Source organism: Nematocida ausubeli, assembly GCF_000738915.1.
Source record: "Nematocida ausubeli strain ERTm6 chromosome Unknown supercont2.3, whole genome shotgun sequence".
NCBI classification, from domain to species: domain Eukaryota; kingdom Fungi; phylum Microsporidia; genus Nematocida; species Nematocida ausubeli.
In genome coordinates, this window is record NW_026515636.1 from 191,362 (window position 1) to 203,387 (window position 12,026).

General features: G+C 35.6%; 11 protein-coding genes across 11 annotated transcripts; 7 read left to right on the forward strand and 4 right to left on the reverse strand.

Annotated features, from left to right (window-relative positions):
- Positions 1-174: 174 nt before the first annotated feature.
- Positions 175-969, forward strand: NESG_01207 (uncharacterized protein; the record flags this gene model as incomplete). The annotated part of the gene is made up of 1 exon (XM_053048842.1): positions 175-969. One exon carries the CDS (start codon positions 175-177, stop codon positions 967-969), a length of 795 nt encoding a protein of 264 aa, XP_052904647.1.
- A 50-nt stretch (positions 970-1,019) lies between these two features.
- On the forward strand, positions 1,020-1,175 carry NESG_01208 (uncharacterized protein; the record flags this gene model as incomplete). The annotated part of the gene is made up of 1 exon (XM_053048843.1): positions 1,020-1,175. The coding sequence occupies one exon, from the start codon at positions 1,020-1,022 to the stop codon at positions 1,173-1,175; it is 156 nt and encodes a 51-aa protein (XP_052904648.1).
- A 181-nt stretch (positions 1,176-1,356) lies between these two features.
- NESG_01209 (uncharacterized protein) lies at positions 1,357-2,145 on the forward strand (the record flags this gene model as incomplete). The annotated part of the gene is made up of 1 exon (XM_053048844.1): positions 1,357-2,145. One exon carries the CDS (start codon positions 1,357-1,359, stop codon positions 2,143-2,145), a length of 789 nt encoding a protein of 262 aa, XP_052904649.1.
- Positions 2,146-2,734: 589 nt separating this feature from the next.
- On the forward strand, positions 2,735-4,036 carry NESG_01210 (uncharacterized protein; the record flags this gene model as incomplete). Its single annotated transcript, XM_053048845.1, has 1 exon — positions 2,735-4,036. The coding sequence occupies one exon, from the start codon at positions 2,735-2,737 to the stop codon at positions 4,034-4,036; it is 1,302 nt and encodes a 433-aa protein (XP_052904650.1).
- A 913-nt stretch (positions 4,037-4,949) lies between these two features.
- On the reverse strand, positions 4,950-5,822 carry NESG_01211 (uncharacterized protein; the record flags this gene model as incomplete). The annotated part of the gene is made up of 1 exon (XM_053048846.1): positions 4,950-5,822. The coding sequence occupies one exon, from the start codon at positions 5,820-5,822 to the stop codon at positions 4,950-4,952; it is 873 nt and encodes a 290-aa protein (XP_052904651.1).
- Positions 5,823-5,875: 53 nt separating this feature from the next.
- NESG_01212 (uncharacterized protein) lies at positions 5,876-6,967 on the forward strand (the record flags this gene model as incomplete). The annotated part of the gene is made up of 1 exon (XM_053048847.1): positions 5,876-6,967. One exon carries the CDS (start codon positions 5,876-5,878, stop codon positions 6,965-6,967), a length of 1,092 nt encoding a protein of 363 aa, XP_052904652.1.
- Positions 6,968-7,011: 44 nt separating this feature from the next.
- Positions 7,012-7,449, forward strand: NESG_01213 (uncharacterized protein; the record flags this gene model as incomplete). Its single annotated transcript, XM_053048848.1, has 1 exon — positions 7,012-7,449. The coding sequence occupies one exon, from the start codon at positions 7,012-7,014 to the stop codon at positions 7,447-7,449; it is 438 nt and encodes a 145-aa protein (XP_052904653.1).
- A 679-nt stretch (positions 7,450-8,128) lies between these two features.
- Positions 8,129-8,341, forward strand: NESG_01214 (uncharacterized protein; the record flags this gene model as incomplete). The annotated part of the gene is made up of 1 exon (XM_053048849.1): positions 8,129-8,341. The coding sequence occupies one exon, from the start codon at positions 8,129-8,131 to the stop codon at positions 8,339-8,341; it is 213 nt and encodes a 70-aa protein (XP_052904654.1).
- A 40-nt stretch (positions 8,342-8,381) lies between these two features.
- Positions 8,382-9,842, reverse strand: NESG_01215 (uncharacterized protein; the record flags this gene model as incomplete). Its single annotated transcript, XM_053048850.1, has 1 exon — positions 8,382-9,842. The coding sequence occupies one exon, from the start codon at positions 9,840-9,842 to the stop codon at positions 8,382-8,384; it is 1,461 nt and encodes a 486-aa protein (XP_052904655.1).
- A 94-nt stretch (positions 9,843-9,936) lies between these two features.
- On the reverse strand, positions 9,937-10,623 carry NESG_01216 (uncharacterized protein; the record flags this gene model as incomplete). The annotated part of the gene is made up of 1 exon (XM_053048851.1): positions 9,937-10,623. The coding sequence occupies one exon, from the start codon at positions 10,621-10,623 to the stop codon at positions 9,937-9,939; it is 687 nt and encodes a 228-aa protein (XP_052904656.1).
- A 297-nt stretch (positions 10,624-10,920) lies between these two features.
- NESG_01217 (uncharacterized protein) lies at positions 10,921-11,280 on the reverse strand (the record flags this gene model as incomplete). The annotated part of the gene is made up of 1 exon (XM_053048852.1): positions 10,921-11,280. One exon carries the CDS (start codon positions 11,278-11,280, stop codon positions 10,921-10,923), a length of 360 nt encoding a protein of 119 aa, XP_052904657.1.
- Between the last annotated feature and the right edge of the window lie 746 nt (positions 11,281-12,026).

The following is a 12,026-nucleotide window of genomic DNA, read 5'->3' on the forward strand; positions in this document are numbered from 1 at the left end:
AAGAATATATGCTAGATAGTATGTTTAGACTAGTCTACTTACACTACATGCCAAATTCATTGACTTTAAATTGTAAATTCTAAGATCGCATGAATTAAAGAATAATCTCTCTGATATCCTTCATATCTAATCTTATGGTTTATTCATAAAAATGAACTATTTTTAAAAAAACCAATGGGCATCTATACTGCGAATACAAAGATAAGCGCAGATCTACTAAAAACTACAGATAGCACTCCAGAAGTACCAGATAAAAGCAATGTAGCAGTAAATACTCTAGAGAAGCCAAGAACAAAAGGAGAAATCTTTCATAATCGAATTGTTATGGTATTTAGGGCTATTTATATATTTTCGGGTTATATAACTAGTTTATTTTATGCGCAACAGATAGTATTTTTAATTAGATTCTATATTAAGTATTCTACAATTTTATATAATATAGAGTTAGGCCTAGCTTGTTTACCTTTGTCTTTTACTGCGTGTGAATTAAAGGCTGCAAAAATTCTTTGGTATTTTATAGATGAATTTAGTCCTAAAATTAAGAATGACTCGCATGGGGATTTTAATATGAAAGAAAGGTTTTTTTACCTGCTGGCCACTCCCATAGCTTTGATGATGTTAACATTTGCAATTATTGACATGTCTACTGCAGTTTATATTATACAGCTAACCGCATATATTTTTTGTCCAATTGGCTTGGGGCTTCTTTATTCTGAAATCATAAAAGCTGGTATTCTAACACTTATATTCCCTTTTATATACAAGAAAGAAATTCGGGGGAAGGAAAATGGTCTATTCCTGTATTGCCGAAAAATGTTTATATTTTGGTCATTCACACTCTTAGCAGTTTATATTCTATTATTACTATGGCTTAAATATTGTCAATATTACTTGAATATTGATCTTAAATACTTTCTAATTCCCACCACATATGATACTAATTCAAATTACACAATCTTCAGTGATTAAAATTTCGGAAAATTATCACTTCTTAAATTTAAGACCAAAAAATCACTGATATGAAGAAAATAGTTCTGGAAAATCTACTAATCAAAAAAATACTAGATAATAGTGTAAGAATAGTAAAACAGCAGTATATGCTAACTACCAAGAGTAGACCAAGTCAAAAGAAAACAGCCATAATACATCCAGAGTCTGCAACAATAACAAAATAAAATTATCTTGAAATTAACTTTATCTAGTCTAGACCACTATTTACTTGCTATAATGTAGCCCCCTTTGGGCACATCAATTTTAAACTCTAAGATCACACAAGTTCGAGAATAATCTCTCTGATGTCCTTCATAACTAATCTTACAGGATTTAAATAAAAATGAACTATTTTTTAAAAAACCAATGGCTATCTATACTACGAATACAAAGATAAACATAGATCTACTAAAAAGTGAAAATACTGCTTCAGAAGTACTAGATACTCCAGAGAAGCCAAGAACAAAAGGAGAAATCTTCCATAATCGAATTATTATGGTCACCTGGGTTATTTATCTACTTGCTATTCAGATAGTTGTTTCTTCTATTATGTCAGAAGCAGTATTTTTACTTCGAACATTTATTAGTTCCATGGAGGAAAACATTTGCGTTAGACTCATAATAGTGTTGGGTTCACTGCTTACTTTAGCTGAATTAGGGGGTGCATGGGTTATTTGGCATTTTATAGACAAATTTAGTCCTAGAGTTAAGAACGAACAGCTTTTAGATTTTAATATAAAACGTGTGTATTGGTATATGCTGGCTGCTCCTGTATTTCTGATGCTATTCATACTCTCAGCTGTTGACATGTCTACTGCTACTTTTATTATGGAATCCTATGGTTATGCTTTATATGCAATTGGCTTAATATTACTTTTCTCTGAACTCGTAAAAATAACTATTCTAACACTTATATTCCCGTATATATATAAGAAAGAAATTAGAGAAAAGGAAGATGGTCTAAGTTCGTATATTCTTGCAATGCTCACTATTTGGCTCTTCTTAATTCCGGGATCTCTTATAGTGTTCGGGTTATTCGATGGATATGGTCAATATTTCCTTGATCTTGGTATTGAATGCTTTATGAACCCCATCACATCTAAAGATAGTTCAATTACTATATCTTGCGATGACTTAAATAATATATTATTCTAGTGTTTAGTTTGATAAATACATCTTGCTTATTGAGCAACGGAAAGTCTCTTTTTGGGTGTAGTTGGATAGTAAATATTTTACTCTTCTTCTGGTTCTTCCGTATAAATATTTCGTATTTTTGTAGGACAAAATTACTATTCCTTTGAGAAGAATTCTTGCTACAGCAGAAGGCCTCAAATAGAATATGTTTAATAAATAATGCGTATAAAACTCGCAATTATTACTAGAGAATAGAACCAGATGGAATGCTGCAAGAATATAAAAGTAGCAGAAGAAAGGACCAATACACAGCAAGAAACAGCAGCAAAGAATATTTTACTACAATAATAAAGCTTCTTCAATTAGTGTTCTGATTATATTTAGCTAGAACTTTCTACTGTACAGACACAAAAGCTTTAAGAGACTACTGTAAAACAGCAGAAAGTAAAGAGTTCTAGTCGTAGGATTTGCACCACAGATTCTTCAGAAACAGCGAAGATCCAGGCTGTCGATTTATTCTCATGGCAGGCAGGGTACTTTGAGTTCTCATGGTGTGCTTAGATTTACACGTTATTTTGGTTTAAAAGTTTTTCCAAGTTTTCCATTTTTCATGAAGACCAAATACGAATGGGGCCGAATGGTAATTAAAGACAAACGAATGAACAAGCCACAGAAAGAGAACAAATCCTTGAAAAGTGTTTTGGAAACTACAGAAGTAGATTCACTAGTTGAAGCAGCAGAGATAATTGAGTATGACTTTTCGCAGAATACATCAATAAAAGCACTCACACAAATAGAAGGAAAGGAAGGAATTAAAATACCGCAGAAGCCAAAAGAGACACTAGACAGAGAAGAGTACAAAAATGAAGAAAGAAAGGCATTTAATGAGTGGAAACTAAACATGAATGCACTGCTGAACACAAAAGGATCGATCACACCGTACGAGAGAAATATTAATGTATGGAGACAGCTTTGGTTCACAGTAGAGCAGAATGATCTGATTGTGCAAATTGTTGATGCAAGGAATCCTTTGCTATTTTACACAGAAGACATTCTTAAAATTGCGCCAACCAAGAGGCACTTCCTGCTTCTCAACAAATCTGATCTTCTAACAGAGAAGCAGAAAAGCGAATGGAGTGCATACTTTACAGACAGAAGGATGGAGCACTTCTTTTATTCAGCAGTGGAAGATAATTCAGACGAGCTGCTTAAGGCATGGGATGCAATGATAAAGGACGGAGTGAAGACCATAGGAATGATTGGGTACCCGAATGTAGGTAAAAGTTCTACAATTAACTCGCTATTCAAGAAGCAAGTGGTAAAGACAAGCATTGTACCAGGAAAGACAAAAAATGTGCAGACCTTGCAGCTGGAGAACATGGTCATTTGTGACTGCCCAGGGCTTGTGTTCCCTACTTTTGTAGCGCAGAAGCAAGATCTGCTTTTAAACGGAATTCTATCGCTTGATCACACAAGAGACATAAGAGACTGTTTGCAGCTAATAGTTGAGAGAATAGGGATAAGAAGGCTATGCTACCTGACAAAGGTCATTGAATTTGTGAATGACTCAAGAAGAACAATTGAAGAGAACTATTTGCACTACCTCAAAAAAGCAACAGGATGCGCAGAGGAAGGAAAACTCATAAAGATGGTTATAAAGGAGTATATAAAGGGGACCATTCGTTATGTCCACCCAGTCCCAGGAATGGACCCATTTTCATTTAATGAAAATAATCACAGAGTACCTGACAGTTATGTCATAAATTCAGCACTAGACCACTCCTGGTACAAGGACAAAAAACAAGAGCAGATAAAGGAAGAGGCAACTGAGAAGCTAAAGAAAGATCTTTTATACACAAAGAAGCACTATTTAAAGAAAGGTCTTGAAAGAGTCTTCAAAACAAAAAGATAGAGACTAAGACATTATGAAGTAAATTATTATAAAGTATTATATGAGTATTCCGCGGTTTAAAATAGCTTAGCGCACATATGGAGTCATAAATAATTCCCAGATGGATTATAAGTATACGCATAAGAGTTCTGTATAATTCGCTTATTATTGCTACTAATTCTCACTTACACAAGAATATGTGCATATTAATTGCTTTTCATATTTATGTCTCTGCTGCTACAAAAGCACACTAATATAGTCCAGGATAAAGGACATAGAATAAATGCATAGATATAACCCGAATATAATAATCCTCAGAGCCAGAACTCTTTAAATTCATCGATATTCTGTATATTTGTCTTATAAGGCAGTCATGAAATCAAAAAAACAGAAGCATATACATGCACAGAGTTACTACATTTTTATTGAATATCATGTGACAGGATTACTGCATAATTAAATTAATATGCATTACTAATAGATCCATAGAAGAATAGTTCTTCTTTGAACCAAAGAATTATATCTCTTCTTTCTCACATCTCTGCAGATTATGCATAATTTTATAACTACGCATTTCTCATCTACGGAAATCCTTTGATATAGTATCTTTCTGTGACTGGTGCTATCTTATCTGTGGCTTTATACATAAGACAGCCACTGGGTTCCTGTGAATTCATACTATTTCAGCTGTAGCCCACCCAGATACTTATGAAAATGTAATGAAAATGTGTTCCATAGAAAGACCCGAGTGTAAGTATGCGGCAAGAAAGAAGAAGGCAGAGAGAAAAGCAAAGAGACAAATAATATTCTATTTTTATGGAATAGCGAAAGAACACAAAAGCCATAGGGGTATCTGCTAATAGATGCCCTGTACGCAGCACACGAGTATATTTGTGCTTAGAACCATGTAATTTTCTCTTGTGCAAAACTCTAGTTATTTACTATGAAGGAAGCCTAAGTACTTTGTAACTGAAATACTGTGCTTTTTAAAGATGGAGCTGTGGAGGATGGGCTTTTCCAGATACTTTTTCACCTCGCATATACATATAAGTAGATCCCTGAGGGTGTGCTCTGTAAACTCATGGAATGCATCAAAATCATCACTTTCTCCATAGAGAATCTCACGGGCTGTGTATGCAATGGAGCAGCCTAACATGGAAGGCGAGTACTTTAAAAAAGACTCTTCTGGGAGTACAGAATCCAAAATAACAACAGCCAAATTCTCAACATCTTTCTGTTGTGCGCACTGTCTTAGCCAATTAAGAGGCGAGGGATAGCTTATCTTGTAGTCTAGGCAGTGCAGCATGTACTTCTCTGCCCGGAGTATTTCATTCTCAGTGAAGCTTCTGTCTGTCAGAACAACAAATGTCTCAACAGAAGGAGAGGCAACCTCTTCAAACTTTGAGGCTATGAGTAGTCCTGCCACACCCACTAGCTGCAGCTTTCCTATGCTCACAATGCGGTGCGTCAGGAATCTATCAATCAAATTCACAGAAAGATAGAGAGTCTCTGGGAGGAGATTCAGCTTATAGTGAACATCAATAATCCAATCGATCAGAACAGTGCGCATTGCCCATTTAATCTCCTCCTGCGATGCCATGTAATCCGGGGAGGGCATTGATTTATTCTCTTCCCTCATGTAGTGCAGGAGAATTTCCCTGACATAAGGTTTTACATCCCTGACATCACCAGGTTCTGGTGCAGGCGTATTCTTAATCTCTCTAACTGTTTTATTATGGATCTCTGCCAATGCCTTCCTCTTTATCTTCTTGGTTTCCATCCTTTCTGTGCTACTTTTGACTTTCATAGGGGAATGAATGGCAAATAAAAGAAAATCAATTTTGTTTAAAAGAAAGAGCAATGAGTCTTCAGAAGTATATAAGTGAGCTGAAAGAGAAAGGGAACAGTGATAAACTGCGCAGTACTCTATTAGAGCTAGGAGGATTTGCCACATGCGAGCTAAACAATGAAGAAATTCTTAATGAGCTTTTAGAGCTAAGCCAGTCAAGCGACTTGCTAATTTCCTTGAAGGCACTTCAGCTTCTCACCCGGGTGTACCGATACAGAAATAAAGGAAGTGAAAAATACTACAAAATAGCAGCGGATATCATCAAAGAGGAGCCAGACAGCAAGAAGACAGAGCAGATTCTGATATTTCTGCAACGGTTAAGTACCTTGGACTACCAAGCAAAACGCATCCCAATAAACCTCTTTGATGAAGACCCAATAAAAGAGGAAATTGCAAATAATACTGGACTAATAACTGCCATACTAACAGTCTGCACTAAGCGCACGTGTAAGTACCAGGGCCTTATACTCCTGTGGATGCTCACTTTCTCCAGCAGTGCACTGACTATTCTCAGTCAAACCCCAATGTTTTACATGCTTTCTTTTATCTCAAAGGACAGCAAAGAGAAAGAACTTCGGGTGGCTTTGGGGATTATTAAAAACTATCTGAAGTACACGCAGAAGTACAACTACGAAACATTCCAAAAAATAGAGTCACTTCTTTCTGTGCTCTCAAATAAAGGGAACAAAGATGACCCGGAGGAACAGAATGACTTGAAGTTCTGCAGGGAGAGATACATAAAACTCTCACAAAATATCTCTACCTTTGACTCGTACTTGGAGGAATTGCAGAGTGGCAGCCTTCAAGCACACCCATATCACTTTAACACAGAATTCTGGAAGACAAATTTAGATACTCTTGTGCTTAAGAGGGTAGACATAATTAAGTCTCTGAAACGGTTCTTAAAGTCAGAGAATCACAATAATATCTGGATTGCAGCAAATGACATATATAGAATAATTGAAGTGTATCCGGAGTCTATAGGGTTGATTAGGCAGATGGGTGTTCACCTGGTGCTCTTTGAAATACTTGCTGCAAAGACCAGTGAGGATGTTCGATTTCACGCTATGGAGGCACTTAGTGTGTGCTACAACAAAGAGTAATGATTGGCTAAAATGAATTTATAGGAGAGAATGACTTAAGGAGGATGGAAAATGAAGTTGTAATAGAGCAGGTTTCAAGAAAGGTTGATTTTGATTGCAGTATATGCATGTGCGAGGTGGAAATTCCTGTGGTAACCAGATGCGGGCATCTGTTCTGCTGGGGGTGCATAAGCGGATGGGGAAATAAATCCAGCATATGTCCAGTTTGCAAGACACTTTGCAGCCTATCCACAGTGATACCAATATACTCAAAGGGAAAACAGCACAGTAAGGGATTCTTCCCAAAGCCGCAGGATGTGCAAAGCACATGGAAGAAGAGTTCAAATTTAGTTAATTTTGGGTACTCGGAAGAACTAAGAATCTTTCACTTGCAGGGCATGGAGTACAGAAGAAGTATCTATGGAAAACATTGCCTTCTCACGAAGATTCTTTATATGATCTTCCTTCTATTTTTTATTATGGTGTTTTTTCTTCTAGAATAAATTGTATACGGTATTATGCGTATTTCATTGGGTTCTTCATATTTTCATCTGCACATAGAGGACTGGCCAGTCATTGGCACTTACGAATTAAAGACAGTTCCATCATTTATCGTGTGAATTCAGGTAGACCAATCATATTTAGTATATTTTGGCTTAATTATGTTGCACTAAAATATAACGGAAAGTATATAAAGTATATGTGATTTTGTACCGGTATTGTACTTAGGTTAAATTTATATAAATATCCCAGTACATAGTAGATTCTAGCATACAAAGTATTCTAGTACATAATAGATTCTAGTATATAATGAAGAGTATTTTAGTATACAAAATATTCTAGTACATAATGAATTTTAGTACACAAAGTATTCTAGCAAGACAATTCACATTTGGACAATTAATATTTGAATAACTCACTTTCTTCCAGGTGACTACTGTGCAGTACTTGGTAAAAATAATTATAAATTTGCATTTATTTTTAGCCCTTGCAATTAGAGTCACATTTCCTTTATAGCCAGATGTGCTATAAATTGCAACATACAACAGAAGGTACTAAAACCGCTTGTTAATTATTTAATAGGTCCAATGTTCTTCTAACAATTTTTACTTAAGCACCTTTGTGACAGATGCCTTCCCAAAGCATTTTTGTTTTAAATATTTCGATTTCTTGCTTTTTTTTATGCAGCCAATTGAGTGGATTGAGAAAAATAAAGGAGAAAGGGTTAGAGTGGTTTTAAGAACAGGGAGAGTATATTCTGGGACTTTTATCAGCTACGACTCAAATGTAAACATTCTCTTTGAGGATTTGTCTTGCTGGAATACCAAGGAGAAAATTGGAAAATCGATTCTGAATGGAACAACAGTAGCATACATGGAGAGATTAGTAAATTAGAGGTCAACTTGTTTTTGTTTATTGTGATATTTATAGGTGGCTATGCAGAAATAAGACTTGACTCAGTGGAAATTCTCCAAGTTTGGCTGTTTTCATGCTCTGCTGCATATTTCATCTGCAAAGAAATGGCTTCATTCGCTGGAATATTCCCTGAGAAGGGTTTTCCTTCAATGGGCAAGTCATTGCCTGTGATAATTATGTTGCTTAGAATTATAGCCTTCAGGGCATGGTGTCTGTCACAGTGAGTCATTGATTCAATCTGCTTTCTGCCAAGGCGGCACGTGAATTTAAAATACACGGAGATCTTCTCCAGTCTGTACAGCCCAAAGGACTGCTGCAGAATTGCCTCTAGTATGCGCTCTGCCTGGTTCTGCTGCAATTCTGTTGTAAAAGTAATTAAGAGATGCTCTATTTGCAAGTTCTTCAGGAAGGACATTGACATATCTGGGCATGCATTGACTCCTTGTGCTGTGATAGAATTCTTCTGGCTGCATTGCAATCCTGCGATGCGTATTTGAAGAACGTTATTTGCCTTAAATCTTTGAAATATGCTGGATGTCTTGTTTACAATTGGAAGATACTCCACGGAATAGTTTTGTCCTGGATGATTTATGAGCATGTGCGTGTTATGCTGGGATGTCACAAGAAATCCATTTTGGAAGAGATCTTGGTAGATGCCTATATCCAGCTTAAGCCTCCACAGACGATCAAATTGAAATATCTCTGGGTCTTTGCTCTCAACGTATTTGTGTGCCCGTATCTCGCTCTGTGTGATAGTAAGGGTCTCCAGATTTGTAAACTGTTGAAGTATTAGTCTGTCACTGTAATTTAGTCTTTCATGGAATACTTCAAGCCTTCTTATCTCTTTCATGTTAATATTCATAAATGCCTTAAATGAATCTATTCTCGTGTTATTTAAAACTATGCTCCTTAGGGACTGAAAGTGCACTTGATCGAATAATTTGCACAGAATATCTCTCTGGGTATTTTTAATGGAAATTGCCCGGATTGTATCATTTACAACGACTTCATCCTTACTTCTATTCCATCTGGATGCTTCCCCAGATATTTTAAATGACTCAATATGAGACACTTTTCCAACTTCACTAATTATAGCTGAAGAAATAACTGCATTATGTAATGAAATACTTCTTACTGTTTTTATTGCAGATATCCATTCATGCTTCAGCTCTTTATTTATTCCCTCCAGCTGCAATTCTTCAATATTCATTTCCCCAAGAGACTGAAGGATTCTGACTAAATCCTCTTCTTTAATATCTTCGCAGTTTTTCACTGTGGCAATTACCCAGTTCCCTTTGAGTGCTGCCTTCTGCAGCTCTTTATTTGCTCTTTCAATGGACACGTCTATTACTTCTTTTTGCGCTAAGTCATCTAGTACTATCTGAAGCCTTTTAGTCCTGGAATTTACCAAAATATATGCAATAAACAACACTACAGCACATATAATTGCGCACAAACATATTTCTACTGTGTACTCCATATTACTCCGTGTTAATAATTCCTCCAATATTTGACGTTTTCATACCCCGTAAATAACTGCCCCTACTGGAATTTCAAGGAAAATGTCTTCTTTATTAAAATTCGCTTAACTGAAGAAGTGTTCCAGCTAAGTGGCAGATAAGTGTTATATCTGTGAAGTATATGTAGAATACTGTGACATTGCTGAGTACTCCTACAATTATTCTGTTTGGCTCTAATTTGCATATTTTGGAGATAACCGTAAATCCATCTGCTGGAATAATAAATGCATATGTCTTTTCCTTCTTTTTAATGTAATTAACTGTCTTCTGAAGGGCACATGATTTAACTGGACCATTTACTTTTATTTCCAGATTATTTCGGTTAAATGAAATTTGAATTGAGTGACTGTCTTTTATGGGGATTTTTCGTAGTAAAACCCCGTCTATGTCTGCAATTATATCTGCATTCAAGCCAGGAGGTGCAATTTCATCTGTTTCCTTGGCTATGCACTCTAGTTGCAGCGTATATCCCTCCTGCTCTATGCTTAAAGTGGCCATTCCTTCATTTGTAAATCGAATATCTGAGAATACTTTGCACTCCTTTAAGAGTCTGTAAAATTCAGTCATTCTTACTTCCACCGTGTGCGCTAATCTACTTGTAATACCTGACTTACTAATGGATATATGCATATCCACAGTGCTTGTCCCAAATATCCGCAATTCACTCTCTTTTCCTGTTAAAAGAAGACTATTTGGCTTGACTGCTTGCAGTATGCTGCAGAGAAGGCTTATGACACTCATTGTGCAAAAATTAATTGGCAGATACTTGCACCCCAGAATATCCGAAATAAATATACTAGAACTGTATACCACATACAGTAAAGCATAACTCAGTGAAAGACCCAGATAACTGAATATATTCTGTGAATATTTCAGAGTAACTGATTAGGGTTATATCGGGGTTATTTTTAAAGTAATTTCTGCACTAAAATATATTCCAGTAGATAAAATATCTTACTGTGTGTATTAAAATAACGGTTTATTGTTGATTTTTAAGTGATTTTATCAGATATATACTAAATATAATAGATATGTGTATTATATACGCACTTCCCTTCTCTCTTCTGTTTTCTGATTGTTTATGATCCATTTCTTTGCTTTCTTGATTATTCCAGAGACTTTTACAATGCGGAGCTGCGTAATGAGGCCATTTACTTCAATGACTTGACTGAATATTTTATGAATGCTTTCTACACCACTAAGGAAGACCTTTACTATTCCCATTCCTAAGTGCGAATAATATTCAACGATTTTTAGCTTTGGCATGGTCATTGCATAGTCCCAGTCACTTAGAATTTCATTTGCTGAGTTTGCAATTCCCTTATATATATCTGCAGGCACAAGCTCTTTGTTGTATTTTGTGGTGAACACAATGTATCTGAACTTTTCTCGGACCATGAAAAATTGCAACTAAATTCCATGCAAAATAAAGCAAGAAAATATTTAGCAGAAGTATTCAAAGGAACACACGAATACGCAAATACGTAAATACTTTAGTGCAGTATAAGTTCATTTTCATATAACCGAATATGCAGGACTGTAAATATTATTTAGATATAGAAACAACCTGAATTTCATTTGGAATACACTGGTGAAATATGGACTGTAGAGACCTTACACTAGCACATCTTAAAGGCCTGTGAATATTTCGGGTTATATCGGGTTATATACTGGGTTGCATCTGGTTATATCTGGTTATATACTGATTATATACTAGATTCGGGTTATTTCTTGGTTATATACTGGATTATTTCTGGCTATATACTGGGCTATATACTGGGTTAAATGAAAATATATCTATTTAATTTTAAAGCTTAACTCCTACTACATACTCGATTATATACTGGGTTATTTAGTGCACTCTGCTGAGCATAAAATATTCTAATGGGAAAGCACTTTCCATAGAACTGTCTTAAGAAGAATATGAACAAATATATGCTTTTATTACTTGCCTTCTATCCATGCATATAGCAAGTATACTACCATATAATATAGTACTGTTATATGCTATTTTTATTCATTTCTGTTGTCTTGTGACTGTCTAAAGATAGCATGCTTGTAGAAATATAGAAAATATTCAGACCTTCCAGATGCACCAAGAACTTCCCTGTGTGAATCTAAGCCTAGCCCACTTGAATATTTAT